The 13,729-nt window shown below is 40.6% G+C and overlaps 1 protein-coding gene across 1 annotated transcript; it reads left to right on the forward strand.

Annotated features, from left to right (window-relative positions):
• Window positions 1-7,497: 7,497 nt before the first annotated feature.
• LOC139137825 (uncharacterized) lies at window positions 7,498-9,878 on the forward strand. Its single transcript, XM_070706090.1, has 2 exons — window positions 7,498-7,815; window positions 8,772-9,878. The coding sequence occupies exons 1-2, from the start codon at window positions 7,498-7,500 to the stop codon at window positions 9,876-9,878; spliced, it is 1,425 nt and encodes a 474-aa protein (XP_070562191.1).
• Window positions 9,879-13,729: the final 3,851 nt, after the last annotated feature.

Here is a 13,729-nt window from a genome sequence, read left to right on the forward strand (position 1 = left end):
AGCTTCGAACAAAAGCTTGTGATACATCTTGCACACAACAGAGAGGCTGCTCGTTGTAGTTTACGTTATTTTTACCTCGTTTTCCTATGATACGTATTTAATAAAACTGTTCCCGTATAAAACAAATAACGGCCGAAAATCCAAATAGTATAGGTCTTTGTCTTTACATGTTTGCCAAATAACTTGAAGTCCAACATTCAAAATTAATCGCCGCCGAAAACCAAAACGTACATTTGTGTCCGCTAACAAATGACGTGGACTCAATGCAAAGTATAGTCTGACATTCAATGACCCCGCCCCAATCAAACTAGGCTACTCCGAAAATCCAAAAATTTCGTCTTTTTCTGATAACAGTATACATGTTTGTCTGCACTGACATTCAAAATTGGTCCCGCTCCGAACTAATTGCGACTGTTTATAAAAATGTCAGATGATTTTTTTACGTCTGCAAATGCCCAGTGAAATCCGGCAACCAAAACTGTTACCGGCCCCGCTTACGTTACGCTTTACTCGTAAAGCATGCAATGAAGATTACGTTCCTAGCCTGTACGTCACCACAAGTTTTCTATAATTTTTTTGTGAAAATGGTTGCGACGTCTTTTTGTTTCGACAGTTGGGCGAGCAACATTCCTCTCCGTAGAAATTAGAAATATGCCAATAGTTTGAAATTTTATAACGAGAAAACCGCGCCGGTGTCTGCTCTGCCCGGTTTGGAAACGTGAGCTTAAATTCTATGCGGACACAGAGGGAACGTGATGCGGGTAACGCACGTACAGTTTTGCTATATTACATTAGAATGATGCCGTGATTTATAATGTAAACACAATGTTGACCTAGCATTTGTTTTTCAATCTGTACCGGAGCTAATCATACAGCAGACATAATTTGTCTCGATCAACTGAACTTTTATTGGCGGACTGCTCATGAAGTGAGTCGAAGTCCAGGGTCGAAATCAATCTCGATTGAAAAGTATGCGATATTTCACAGCACAAATTCATGTCGGTATAGCTTTAAAATGATTGCGATTGAATTGTTATTAGGTAATTATAAACTTATGCGGTAAATTTAAAGAAACCAAAATTGAAAATGATAGAATAATTTCCATGAACTAAAAAAAATTAAACAACCATGAACGTGCTTTTTCTGAATCAGCAACTACTTTTCTCTGTGGATAAACTCAATCACGCTGAAAAAGAGTGCTGCTGGTCTGTCTATCGTCGTTAGTAAAGTAGTTCAATGGACAGTCGCCACCGGAGAACGACGAATGCTCGTTTCCACATATCAGCCAACACATATTCAACTGTTTGACTGAAGTTCACGCATTTCATTATTTGTACAAAATTCGACCGTCGCGATTTTAGAATGACGCATTCAGTTTAATATCAGCCTTGTCACAGATTCACATCTGTTTTAGGTACTCGCCTCCATCGTACTCGCGAAGCCAAAACAAGTCGCTTTTAGAAATGTTCAAGTTTCGTGTCAGAATCGATTTATTTCAGTTTTTCGCCAACTTTTTATCTTACTATTCGGAAATCGTTTTAGATACAAGATATTGTCAGGTGCTATATTTAGTTTAGCCTAACGATGGGTTCTAACCTGGCACAACACAAAGTTAGCCCGGCACTGGTGCTTCTGAAGTCGGTAACCGCGTTCATGCAGCTGTCCGTTTTTAGCTCCATGCTATGTTCAAGGCGGACTGTGGTCGTACTTCAACATGCAGTACGGAACGTAAAAGCTAACGTACGCAACACGGCGTCTGAATGAACTTCGTTTTTGTCGGTATGTACCACATTGTAAATTCATTGTCACGTGTCTCTCTCCGGGCAGGAAGCTGAAAACGCGATGACGATTGCGCAACCAAAAGAGAGGAAAACAATGTCATCGGACTTGACATGCAAAATCACATACATTTTACGAAGTATATACGCAGCCAGCCATTTCTTCGCTTGATAATCAAATTTTACCTGGTACACTATAGTGCACAGTTAATACGCTAGTTTGTATTTAGCAAGAAGATTATCCCCAGATTTAGCTCGGAATGGCCGTTTCAGTGTTCACTTTCTTCCAATTTTCACGTCATGTATCATTTCATTCATACCACAAATTCAGACAATTGTGTAAAAAGTCCTGTACTTCATTATGGGCTGGGAATTTCCACCGAAAATGTGAGCGAACCGGAATTATACATGAGAGAAAATGCCGAGAGAGTTTGACCGGTTGACCTCGCTGTTAATTTTATGCAGGAAATTACAATAACAATGCTTGGTCGAATGACGCAGTGCCTTGAGGATGGGATCACCAGTGGTATATGGGGAGGAGTACCTTCCCGATGGTGATAAGTGGTGCAGATTACCGTCGCCTAGGTGACTGGCGTATACGCGTGCCAAAAGACACCTATGGTTGATTTCCTGTTGACCAGTCGGATGGCAGAGTTGCAAATACCTGGACTGAACCATTTGGTTTTTTGTGGGTGTCGGTGGTACTTTGACAATATAAGTAAAATGCACATATATTGAGTTTATTGTCTTGTTTATGAGCGGCCAGTATTTCCAACAGCATAAATTATGTGCATTTGCCCTTGAAGGAATAAATAATTTTCGAATAAAACATCGCGAATGTAACTACCTTCCTAACCCCTTGACTACCTATGGCGCCGGATATATCCGGCGCCATATTGAATTACCATATACCTTGAGTGCCGGAAATATCCGGCACAGTTAAATAGGCGTATTTGCTTCGTTTTTGTTGCTAAAAATCCCTTAATTTCGGCGTCGGCACGCAGTGCGACTAGGATTGATGTATTCCGATCTGGCCTGAATGTGATTGCGCCCCCGTACGTCCGAGTATGGACAAAATCCGGAAGCAAATGTCGTGACCCATGACCTCGACCCTGAAAGGTCAGGCTGATCACAGAAGCGTCGAACTGATTGTTTACAGTTTTCAGAAGTACTGACGATCACGAAGATTTTTATGGTTTGTTTTTTTAATTAAATGGAATGTTTATTTATTGAAAACAAATGATTTATAAGTAAATATGTTCTATTAACAGCAATATTCGTGAATGAAGCTAGAGGAAATACAATTTTTTACTATGAGCCAGTGAAATTTTATAGCATCCATATTATCAATATGACTGGTCACATGACTGGTCATGTGTTTGGTCATGTGATATGTTGTTCCCTAAAATGTATTTTTAAATATTGTGAATTATGTTTTGATAAATCATAACCATTTTAGATGCATGTTTCTGCAAGGAAGACATAATGCAGGTGTTTACAAATATAAAATGTGTTGATTTTCAAATACAGAATCATGTCAGATGCTGATGTTTGTAGTTCATTTACTCTGCCTTTTGTGAGAAAAATCTTAAATAGGTACATCTATAAATAAAGTAAAGGGTAGTTATTATTACATATATGTAAAGACAATGCCATGAAAATTGCAACTGTATTCAAATTTGCGTCATTTTATGGATTCAAAACACGTCCTGAAGCTTCAAATATTCATATTCTTTGCCAACTCTGGTCACATGATGTGTCATGTGATCAGTCACGTGACCTGGAAATACAAAACTTATGTATGAAAAAGTGGGAAATTTCATGCTGATTCAGAAAATATATGGTTTATTGGTACTTACTTAATTTTTACTCTAAGCAGTGTTCATGCAATGACCACAGACAAGATTTTATCAATATTTACATAAGGGGCCTGGTATATAGGAATACATTGGCCTTGGTAGTCAAGGGGTTAAGCTCGACGTACACTTAAGTGCCCCAAAGAACCATGAAATCGCCCGACTTTCGATTGAAGAGATGAGTTTTGCCAAACCGCGTATACAGAAAAAGTGGCAGATGACTTTATTTTAGAATCATAGACAGTATAGCGAGATGTAAAAAATGTGAAACAGGCTCCCCACCTAACTATCCTAAATGTTTTTGTGTCGAGTTTGTGTTTGATTCGTTTCGAAAATGTGTTCCTACATTCTTATCCGATTGTTTGTGTTAATGAAATGTTTGTTTCGCTTTGGATATTGTAGAGAAGTTTGGATTAGTGTGTACGGTAATGTTTTGTTTGTGTGGGGAAAGCTTATGGCGAGACGCAGCCGGACCTATGTTGTTACAAAAGTTGATAGAGTCGCCCTTTGACGCTTGCGTTTCGAAGCCCGAGTGTGGTTTCTCATCAGTCGCAGTGTAGATTCTTTCCTTAGTTTGTGTTTGTGAAAATTTATTTTAATGCATTTTAGTGGTCTTGCTTTCCGATTAGCGAGGCAAGTATATTAATTTTGGTCACGTTGTGAGTCCGTTTGGTGGTTCGGTTTGTTTGTTCTATATTTCTTTACTTCGGTAAATTTTGTTTTGACTGGTGTGTCTTTTAGATTTTTGCGGAGGTTTGTGAATTTTTAGGCAATAAGTACCACTGCGGGGTACGGATTTTATGTTTATTGGATCAAGATACTTACAAGTATCCTGGTTGATGTGCTTGTTCTCGTACATTTTAATTAATAGTTCATTTACTTTGTTTACTGTTTGTTCTGGCTTGTTGTGTATAATACTGAGTGTTACGTAATTGCCTTTCGCATTCGAGTACGTAATCGTTTGTGTTGACAATAACGAAAAACCGACCCTTGTCGAAGGGTTATTTTCCCAAAATTGTCCAATGTTTGCAAGCTGGTTTATCGCGATTCTTTGGCACGCGACATGTTTTGTTTCTTGTTTGAAAGGGTATCTCTAGAAGTGCGAGTTTAGAAGCTTCAGATAGCTTTCAAGTTTTTGTTTTTTTTGTTGTTCGTGGAGTCCAATTTGACTTTCTTTGAATTGGTGTTGTTGCGATTGTTTGTGTCTCACGATGTACCGTAGTCACATTATACGACTTTATTTGTTGAAATCCTGAGGTGGTTTTATTCTGTTTGGTTTTGTTGGTGTCCGAATGAATTTTAAGTCTTTTGCCTAGTACTATTTTTCGGAGTTTCATAGTTTGAGCGATGATAGGTTGTTGTTGAATTTCATGTTGTTGTCGGCTTTTCTTTGGAAATAGCTGATTTATTTCCACGGCCATGTTTCTGTTACGTTACTGTGATTGTTTATTTTGTATTTAATGTTGTGTTTCAGTTGTTTGTTATGTGTACGATTTTTGTTATTTCTTTTAAGTGTTTGTGTGTTCTATGTCATCTTATCGTATTTTTTGGTAGTTCCCTTTTTGAGTATTTGGTGGCCCTGAAAGGGCCGCTTGGTATGGGTTTTTGTTAGCGCTTGGCGCGTTTGTTTTGGCGATAAGCCTAGCTTTTTATGCTTCTTTTCGCCGATTCGATGTGCTTGGTGAGTAGGTGTTTGCCGCCTTCTTGTCACTGTGTGTGCTTACATGGACAGTCTGCATAGCCCTTGAATGTGGTCTCGATTTTGATCAAACTTACAATTTAGGAGTATATATCAAAACTGATAAATGATTTATGTGATTACTGTAGCTATAGATAGGCTACATTCAGGACGGGCAGCGACGGGCAGTAATTAGTAGGCAAAGCAGGTGGTTTTCACCGTGGGCAGAACTCGGTGCAATGATACTGAACATTAATAGTAAGCCTGTCACCTTGAAGGTAATGCTGTAGGTGAAACAAGGACACACGATGGTACAAACAACACCACAAGTGAAACGTACACACAGAAATACACGCGTTCCTACGTTGTGCCCACCCGGGCCACGCGATTAAAATATGACTGATACTGCTGGATAGTGTTAATTGGGTCGGTAAACAGTCAATTAATAGTTTAATTGACTACCTGGGTGATTGGCAGGTCGTGTCCAACGACGCATATGCAAAGCAGGCCAAAAGACAAAAGCCCCCAAAGTTATTGACAGCTGGCCAGGGGTCACCATGAATATGTAATGAAGCTTCACTACGCAGAAACTGCGTAGTCAAGCCCTTCTTAACCGGTCAAACTCTCTCGGCATTTTCCGGCATGTAGATGACTTTGTGCGACTCCAAGGGTCGCATACACATTTCTGCGATTTACTCCGTTCCGTTTTTGGCAATGTATCGCAACTTCTGGAGAGTGTAACTTGGCGCCACATTGACGGATTAGCCTTATCTTTGCACAGGTTGTAGTTAGTGACTGTTTCTACAAAACTGTGTCTCAGAATTCCGATAATGTTCCAAAAACAAAAGATATTGTGACAAACGTGGACAAAAGCCGTTAATTTATTCAGAATCCACCACTTCTCACTTTCAAGGCTAATTGTGCAAAAACAAAGCGGAGTATCAAAAATCCAAGACACGGTTTTTTACACACCTTACCCTACTATCGATTGCAGTAAAACGACTCACCAATTGCCATCACCCTCTCGTACTTACACTTTTTAAGTGAAAAACTCAAAAACACACATTTTTGAGCAAAACAAACACACGCAAACAGGTTTTGAAATATTCTTACAATTTTATAATCTTCAATGTCGAGCTACCCAAACATATACTACATGACGGGTTAAAGATTCATTTTAATGGTGAAAAATCAGGTTAAAGAAATGTGTCTGCGAATGTGGGTCTCCCCCTTAATCAAGGAGGCTAAGTACACTGTAACGCCATTCAGTTTTAAGACAAAAGGGTGCGAGGAGCAGTTTAAGTTAAACCAGAAGATAGCTCTAATCCATTTTGCAACAAGAAAGCCCTCAAGTTACAACTGCCTAAGTGCATATCGCAAAGATATGGAAATTATAGCTGATAGACATAGACACAAACACAACCACAGACAAACCGAATGATAAAACACTCTGTCTGTGACATACGTTGGTACGAATGGCCAATAAATCTGATCGTAGGTGTTATGGTGGAGGAATATGAGACCCAAGAGCTAAATGAAGGATCTGATGACGAAAAAAGAATTTATAAGGCCTAAGCTAGAGCTAAAACAAGAAACAAGAGCACTTGGCCAAGCGACGCGCCAAAAGGGTAATATCGGGCAATTTCTGATGGAGTCCTTACCAAACCGAGGACAAAAAGATTATTTCCTCAGCAGCTTACAGCAGCAAAACATAAGAGAACAATCAGGATCGTGTTATGATGATTGTCGTGAATTACATTATTGATTATATTTTACTGTTATTATTATTGTTTACATTGTTATTCAGTCATTTCCTGTTCAAACCAGTAGTGTTCTAGTATTACACGCGTTCCTGTGGGAAACTGACACAAACTTTATGGACCAGGCCATTCTAGCCAATCACAACGCAGCCCGCTAAAATTGTTTTGTCCTACCGAGCCTATAGCATATAAGCACGCATGCCATGTATTTTTGGGCACTGTGCTGTCAGCGTGAGCGTGAGCGTGAGCGAGAGAGACACATTTAAGTCATGTTACAATACTGCAGTCAATAAACGTGCGTTCCCAGTTACAGTTCAGCCAAGTGTCATTGTCTTGTATCGTCACCCACTCATTGCTGTGAAACGAACCCCCTTCCATTGTGGCTCACCCACAATTTGGTGCCGAGACCAGGATCACAGCCAACCATGCCGACTTTACAAGCTCTACTGAAAAGACGAGAAAAGGCGAAATTTCTTCTCATCGGACATCTGGAACCGATAGAAGATCTCATCAGACGACATGACACTACCACAACCAAATCGAAGGATTACCACGAAATCATCACTGGGAAACCCACACTCGATCGGAAACTTGAAAGCCTACTGACTGTCTGTCAAGAACTGTACGATCAATTAGACATTTCTCATGCAGAATTCGGAACTACCGCCGATCTCGAAAGAGCCATCTCCGCCCGATGTTCAAGCGTCGCCGTATTCATTGACACAATCACAGCTGCTGAACAGGTACGTGTCACCACTCCCGCACTGTAAGTCAACACCATTGATACCTCGCAACAACCAATTCCCACTCAACAAAATCGACCAGCTACTCCATACAAGACTATACAACTACCAAAATTGGAAATCCCGATCTTCTATGGAGACTACAGACAGTGGAATCAATTTTTCGATAACTTCCGGTCCGCCATCGACGACAACGAACATTTGTCAGACGTGCAGAAATTCGTATACTTGCGCAGTTTCCTCGGAGGCGAAGCCAAACGTACTATCGATGGATTCGCGACCACCGACGCAAATTATGCTACCGCTGTCAAACTACTGAAAGAGAGGTACGGTCGAACTCAACTCATTATCAGCGCACACATGAGATATTGTGGGAACAACCACCCCCTTCGAACAATCCAGAAAGTTTGCGACAATTTCACGATGAACTGGAAACCCGATTTGCGAACTCAACGTCATGGGAAAGAATGAAAACGACTTCGGCGAGCTACTCATCCCGATGCTACTCGAGAAATTACCTAAGGAATTCCAAATGCAACTTGCACGTGGTCGCCGACGACGATTCGTGGACTCTATCGGAATCAACCAAAACCATGACCAAGGAAATTTGCGTATTATCAGTCGGAAGTAAACTCTCGGATTTGTCTACGGTTGATGGAGATACTACCCCTACGGTTTCTGCGTTCTACACAAAAACTGCTCGCGGATCTAACCACGCTACCACTGGATTTAACCGCCGAAAATCGCATAATACTGCTCCCGCGAAACGATCGCCACCTACTCAAAGAAAATGCGCGTTCTGTAGCGGACAACATTCTCCGAATAATTGTATCAAGATCTCCGAACCAAGTCAGAGACTGGAAATTGTCAAACGCGATCACTTATGCTTCAACTGTCTAGGTAAACATTCTGCGAACTATTGTAAATCCAGATTCACTTGCCGTGTGTGTAAACAGCGACATCATACCGCCCTTCATGATGACAGCAAGGTACGTTCAAGCTCTCCAAACTCGGACTCAAAAACTAACCAGGCGAGCGTCAACTTCACACACGCGTCACGTGATTCCACCTCTACGGAACATGTGTCTCCTCCTCGCCGCATACTGTTGAAGACTGCAAAAATCCGCGCCAGTTACAGAGGTAAAGAAGCCATCGCTAACGTACTATTCGATGAAGGCGCCGACCGATCATTCGTTACCAAGCGATTTGCCAAATCACTCAACGCAAATGTGCATAACACTGAACTTTTGAAGCTGAAATCGTTCAACAACTCGCAAGCCGACTACACGTCCGTTCCTACCACATCACTACAACTACACACGCGATACGGCAAACGCGTACTCATCGATGTCTTGTGTGTAGAGGAAATATCGGACAATTTGGACAATAACGTAACTTCTGAAATCGCGAATCTACGATACTTGCAAGGACTCCCACTCGCTCATCCCATTTCTGACGAGTCTGTAATATCAATCGACATATTAATCGGTGCAGATCGTTATTGGGATTTCATCGGTAATCGCGTTGTTCGCGGACCGGGACCAACAGCTGTGAGCTCATCATTTGGATTTCTACTATCTGGACCACTACGTCACGGAAAACCGCGTTCGGCTCAAGCACAGACATTTCACATCACTACCCTGCCTCCTGACGACGAACTTCTGGACAAAAACGTCGCTTCGTACTGGGATCTGGAATCGATTGGGATTCGCGATACAATGAACAGTCCCCTAGAGAAATCTACGCCCGACGAACAATTCAAACAATACGCTACAAATTGTTTGACCGAAGAAAACAACAGATTCACAGCTAAACTGCCTTGGAAATCGAGTCATGACCCACTACCCACGAACTATGACATTGCTCGCAACAGAACACGTCACATGATCCAGAAATTACCACGTGACATTGTTTACATGTACGATAGGATCATCTCGGAACAGCTGGAGTCTAACTACATCGAACAAGTGAATGAAGATGATAACACAGAAGGACATTATCTTCCGCACAGAGCCGTGAAGCGCGACAGCGACACTACGCCAATACGCGTCAACCCAGCTTAAACGACTGCCTCGACACCGGTCCATCACTTCTCAACGATCTAACAGCGATCCTATTACGCTTTCGCTCTAATCCGGTCGCATTGACAAGCGATATTGAGAAAGCATTCTTACAAATACGCCTGCACCCCGATGATCGCAAATACACCAAGTTCTTATGGCTATCAGATGTGAACGACGTAAACAGTGACTTTGTAACTTATCAGTTCAGTTCTGTACTATTTGGAGCAACATGTAGCCCATTCATCCTGAACGCAACAGTCAAAACATTGGTAGATGACAATACCGACTTGCCAGCTGCAACTGCTAATAATCTACGCGACGATATGTACGTGGATGACGTCATAACCGGATGTCGCGATACCTCTGAAGCCTCACAATTCTACGAAGACGCGAACAAACTATTCGCTACTCGCGGTTTTAATCTTCGATCATGGTGCTCGAATGACCCATCTATTCAACAAATCGCCGCCAAAGACAACAAATGAATAGTTCTTGCACTACCGGAATCTATGGAAAGCCGTCACTGTCTTAGGGAGCTGTTTCCAACTCAACAATGTGCATTGGCATTATGATTATACCATTAATATTATGATGATGTCCATTTACATTATGATGATACCCATTTACATTATGATGATGTCCATTTACATTATGATGATGTCCATTTACATTATGATGATGCCCATTTACATTATGATGATGTCCATTTACATTATGATGATGTCCATTTACATTATGATGATACCCATTTACATTATGATGATGTCCATTTACATTATGATGATGTCCATTTACATTATGATGATACCCATTTACATTATGATAATGTCCATTTACATTATTAATCAGAGTTCGCGTTTACGCAAAAATCGTGCGTATTTACGCATTGAAATTGACTCTCTACGCATTTTCTTCATCGTTATGCGTTTTCTGTACGCAAAGGATAACACCGAAAGCACTCCCCACGACTGAGCGTCGGCGACAACCAGACGAAATTTGTTGCAACACATTTCTGTCAATCACTCATTTTGTGTGGAAGGTTTCGGATTCTCTGGGCGTTGTCTGAAAAATCGGCATCGTAGTCAACACGTTATCACGTTAGGCACGTTACCATGTCAGCTGTGCCTATGAATTACGTTGCTAATTTTCAGGCGAGCGATAGTTTCTGAAAGTGAGTGATTGACAGAAATGTTGCGACAAATTATATAAATGCCAACCGTGCACGATCATCGCGTCTCGCTGTTCCCAAATTTTGATCAAGCACATATGCAGCATGGCGTCGAAGCAGACAAATCTGTTTTAATTTCTTTAAAGTTTGCTCTACGAGTCCGTGAAAAAAATGATTCATTGGTAGAGCTCGTCGGAATCCCGATAAATTTTGAACACTGCAGAAGTGTCTGGATGGTAACTGGTCGTTCAGGCACCAAGTCGTTTCGGCCAAAGTCGTTTCGGCCTCTCAATTTCTTGCCCCAAGTCACTTAAGCATCGCAACCCAAGACGTTTCAGCATCTGTGTTTCGGGTTTTTTTTCAAACTATTTAGTAATTGACTGATCCGTCATATTTGTAAGCGTGACCTTTGCGTTCTGACCAGTACTTTATGTGCATTTTGTGTGAATTTTGCCGTGCTGTTTCGTCACCGCTTTCAAACTTTTGCCGTGTCGGCGGCTATTGATATCGATAAACTTGTGTCACAGATTTAAAAATGATATGAAGTTTTTTCTTACGGTCTCTTCCCATGCATGTTCTCACAAAGATTAAAGCATGTACTTGAATGTTAGTTGACACTATACTTTTTAGTACTTTGATTTGTAACATCATGCTCCAGAACTAGTTCCCACAGGTAGCCTTCAGCGGTGTCCAAACGTCTTGGGTTGCGGTGCCGAAACGACTTGGGGCCTGAAATTGGAAGGCCGAAACGTCTCGGGTTGAAACGACTTGGTGCCGAAACGTCCAGAAACCGTCTGGATAAGCTGCCATAACTTTAACTTTTGGTTTCCCGATGTGTTACTTTAATTTTGGGTTTCCCGATGTGTTTTGACGGTTGCATGTATACCCTTCGCTGTTACGTTTCAACATTGTTCAAGTTGTTCGTTAAACTGTTTTCATTAACTAATGTTACATCGTACACTCCGAATATGTAGTGTAGGTTTATTCAACGGCACACTGTATTTTGCAGTCAGTTTGTTCATCAATCGAGTGCGGAAGTGAAATTACGCACTCAAATCCAGCCAAAACGCAATTTTAGCAGAGTAATGCGTATGCCGTACGCGAGGAGAAAAAAGTCACCGCGAACACTGATAATGTAAATGGGTACCATCATAATGTAAATGGACATCATCATAATGTAAATGGGTATCATCATAATGTAAATGGACATCATCATAATGTAAATGGACATCATCATAATGTAAATGGGTATCATCATAATGTAAATGGACATCATCATAATGTAAATGGACATCATCATAATGTAAATGGACATCATCATAATGTAAATGGACATCATCATAATGTAATGGACATCATCATAATGTAAATGGACATCATCATAATGTAAAAGAGTATCATCATAATGTAAATGGACATCATCATAATGTAAATGGACATCATCATAAGTAAATGGGTACCATCATGGTACCCATTTACATTATGATGATGTCCATTTACATTATGATGATGTCCATTTACATTATGATGATACCCATTTACATTATGATGATACCCATTTACATTATGATGATGTCCATTTACATTATGATGATGTCCATTTACCTTATGATGATACTCTTTTACATTATGATGATGTCCATTTACATTATGATGATGTCCATTTACATTATGATGATGTCCATTTACATTATGATGATGTCCATTTACATTATGATGATGTCCATTTACATTATGATGATGTCCATTTACATTATGATGATACCCATTTACATTATGATGATGTCCATTTACATTATGATGATGTCCATTTACATTATGATGATACCCATTTACATTATGATGATGTCCATTTACATTATGATGATACCCATTTACATTATCAGTGTTCGCGGTGACTTTTTTCTCCTCGCGTACGGCATACGCATTACTCTGCTAAAATTGCGTTTTGGCTGGATTTGAGTGCGTAATTTCACTTCCGCACTCGATTGATGAACAAACTGACTGCAAAATACAGTGTGCCGTTGAATAAACCTACACTACATATTCGGAGTGTACGATGTAACATTAGTTAATGAAAACAGTTTAACGAACAACTTGAACAATGTTGAAACGTAACAGCGAAGGGTATACATGCAACCGTCACAACACATCGGGAAACCCAAAAGTTAAAGTTATGGCAGCTTATCCAGACGGTTTCTGGACGTTTCGGCACCAAGTCGTTTCAACCCGAGACGTTTCGGCCTTCCAATTTCAGGCCCCAAGTCGTTTCGGCACCGCAACCCAAGACGTTTGGACACCGCTGAAGGCTACCTGTGGGAACTAGTTCTGGAGCATGATGTTACAAATCAAAGTACTAAAAAGTATAGTGTCAACTAACATTCAAGTACATGCTTTAATCTTTGTGAGAACATGCATGGGAAGAGACCGTAAGAAAAAACTTCATATCATTTTTAAATCTGTGACACAAGTTTATCGATATCAATAGCCGCCGACACGGCAAAAGTTTGAAAGCGGTGACGAAACAGCACGGCAAAATTCACACAAAATGCACATAAAGTACTGGTCAGAACGCAAAGGTCACGCTTACAAATATGACGGATCAGTCAATTACTAAATAGTTTGAAAAAAAACCCGAAACACAGATGCTGAAACGTCTTGGGTTGCGATGCTTAAGTGACTT

Source organism: Ptychodera flava, chromosome 7 (assembly GCF_041260155.1).
Source record: "Ptychodera flava strain L36383 chromosome 7, AS_Pfla_20210202, whole genome shotgun sequence".
NCBI lineage: Eukaryota > Metazoa > Hemichordata > Enteropneusta > Ptychoderidae > Ptychodera > Ptychodera flava.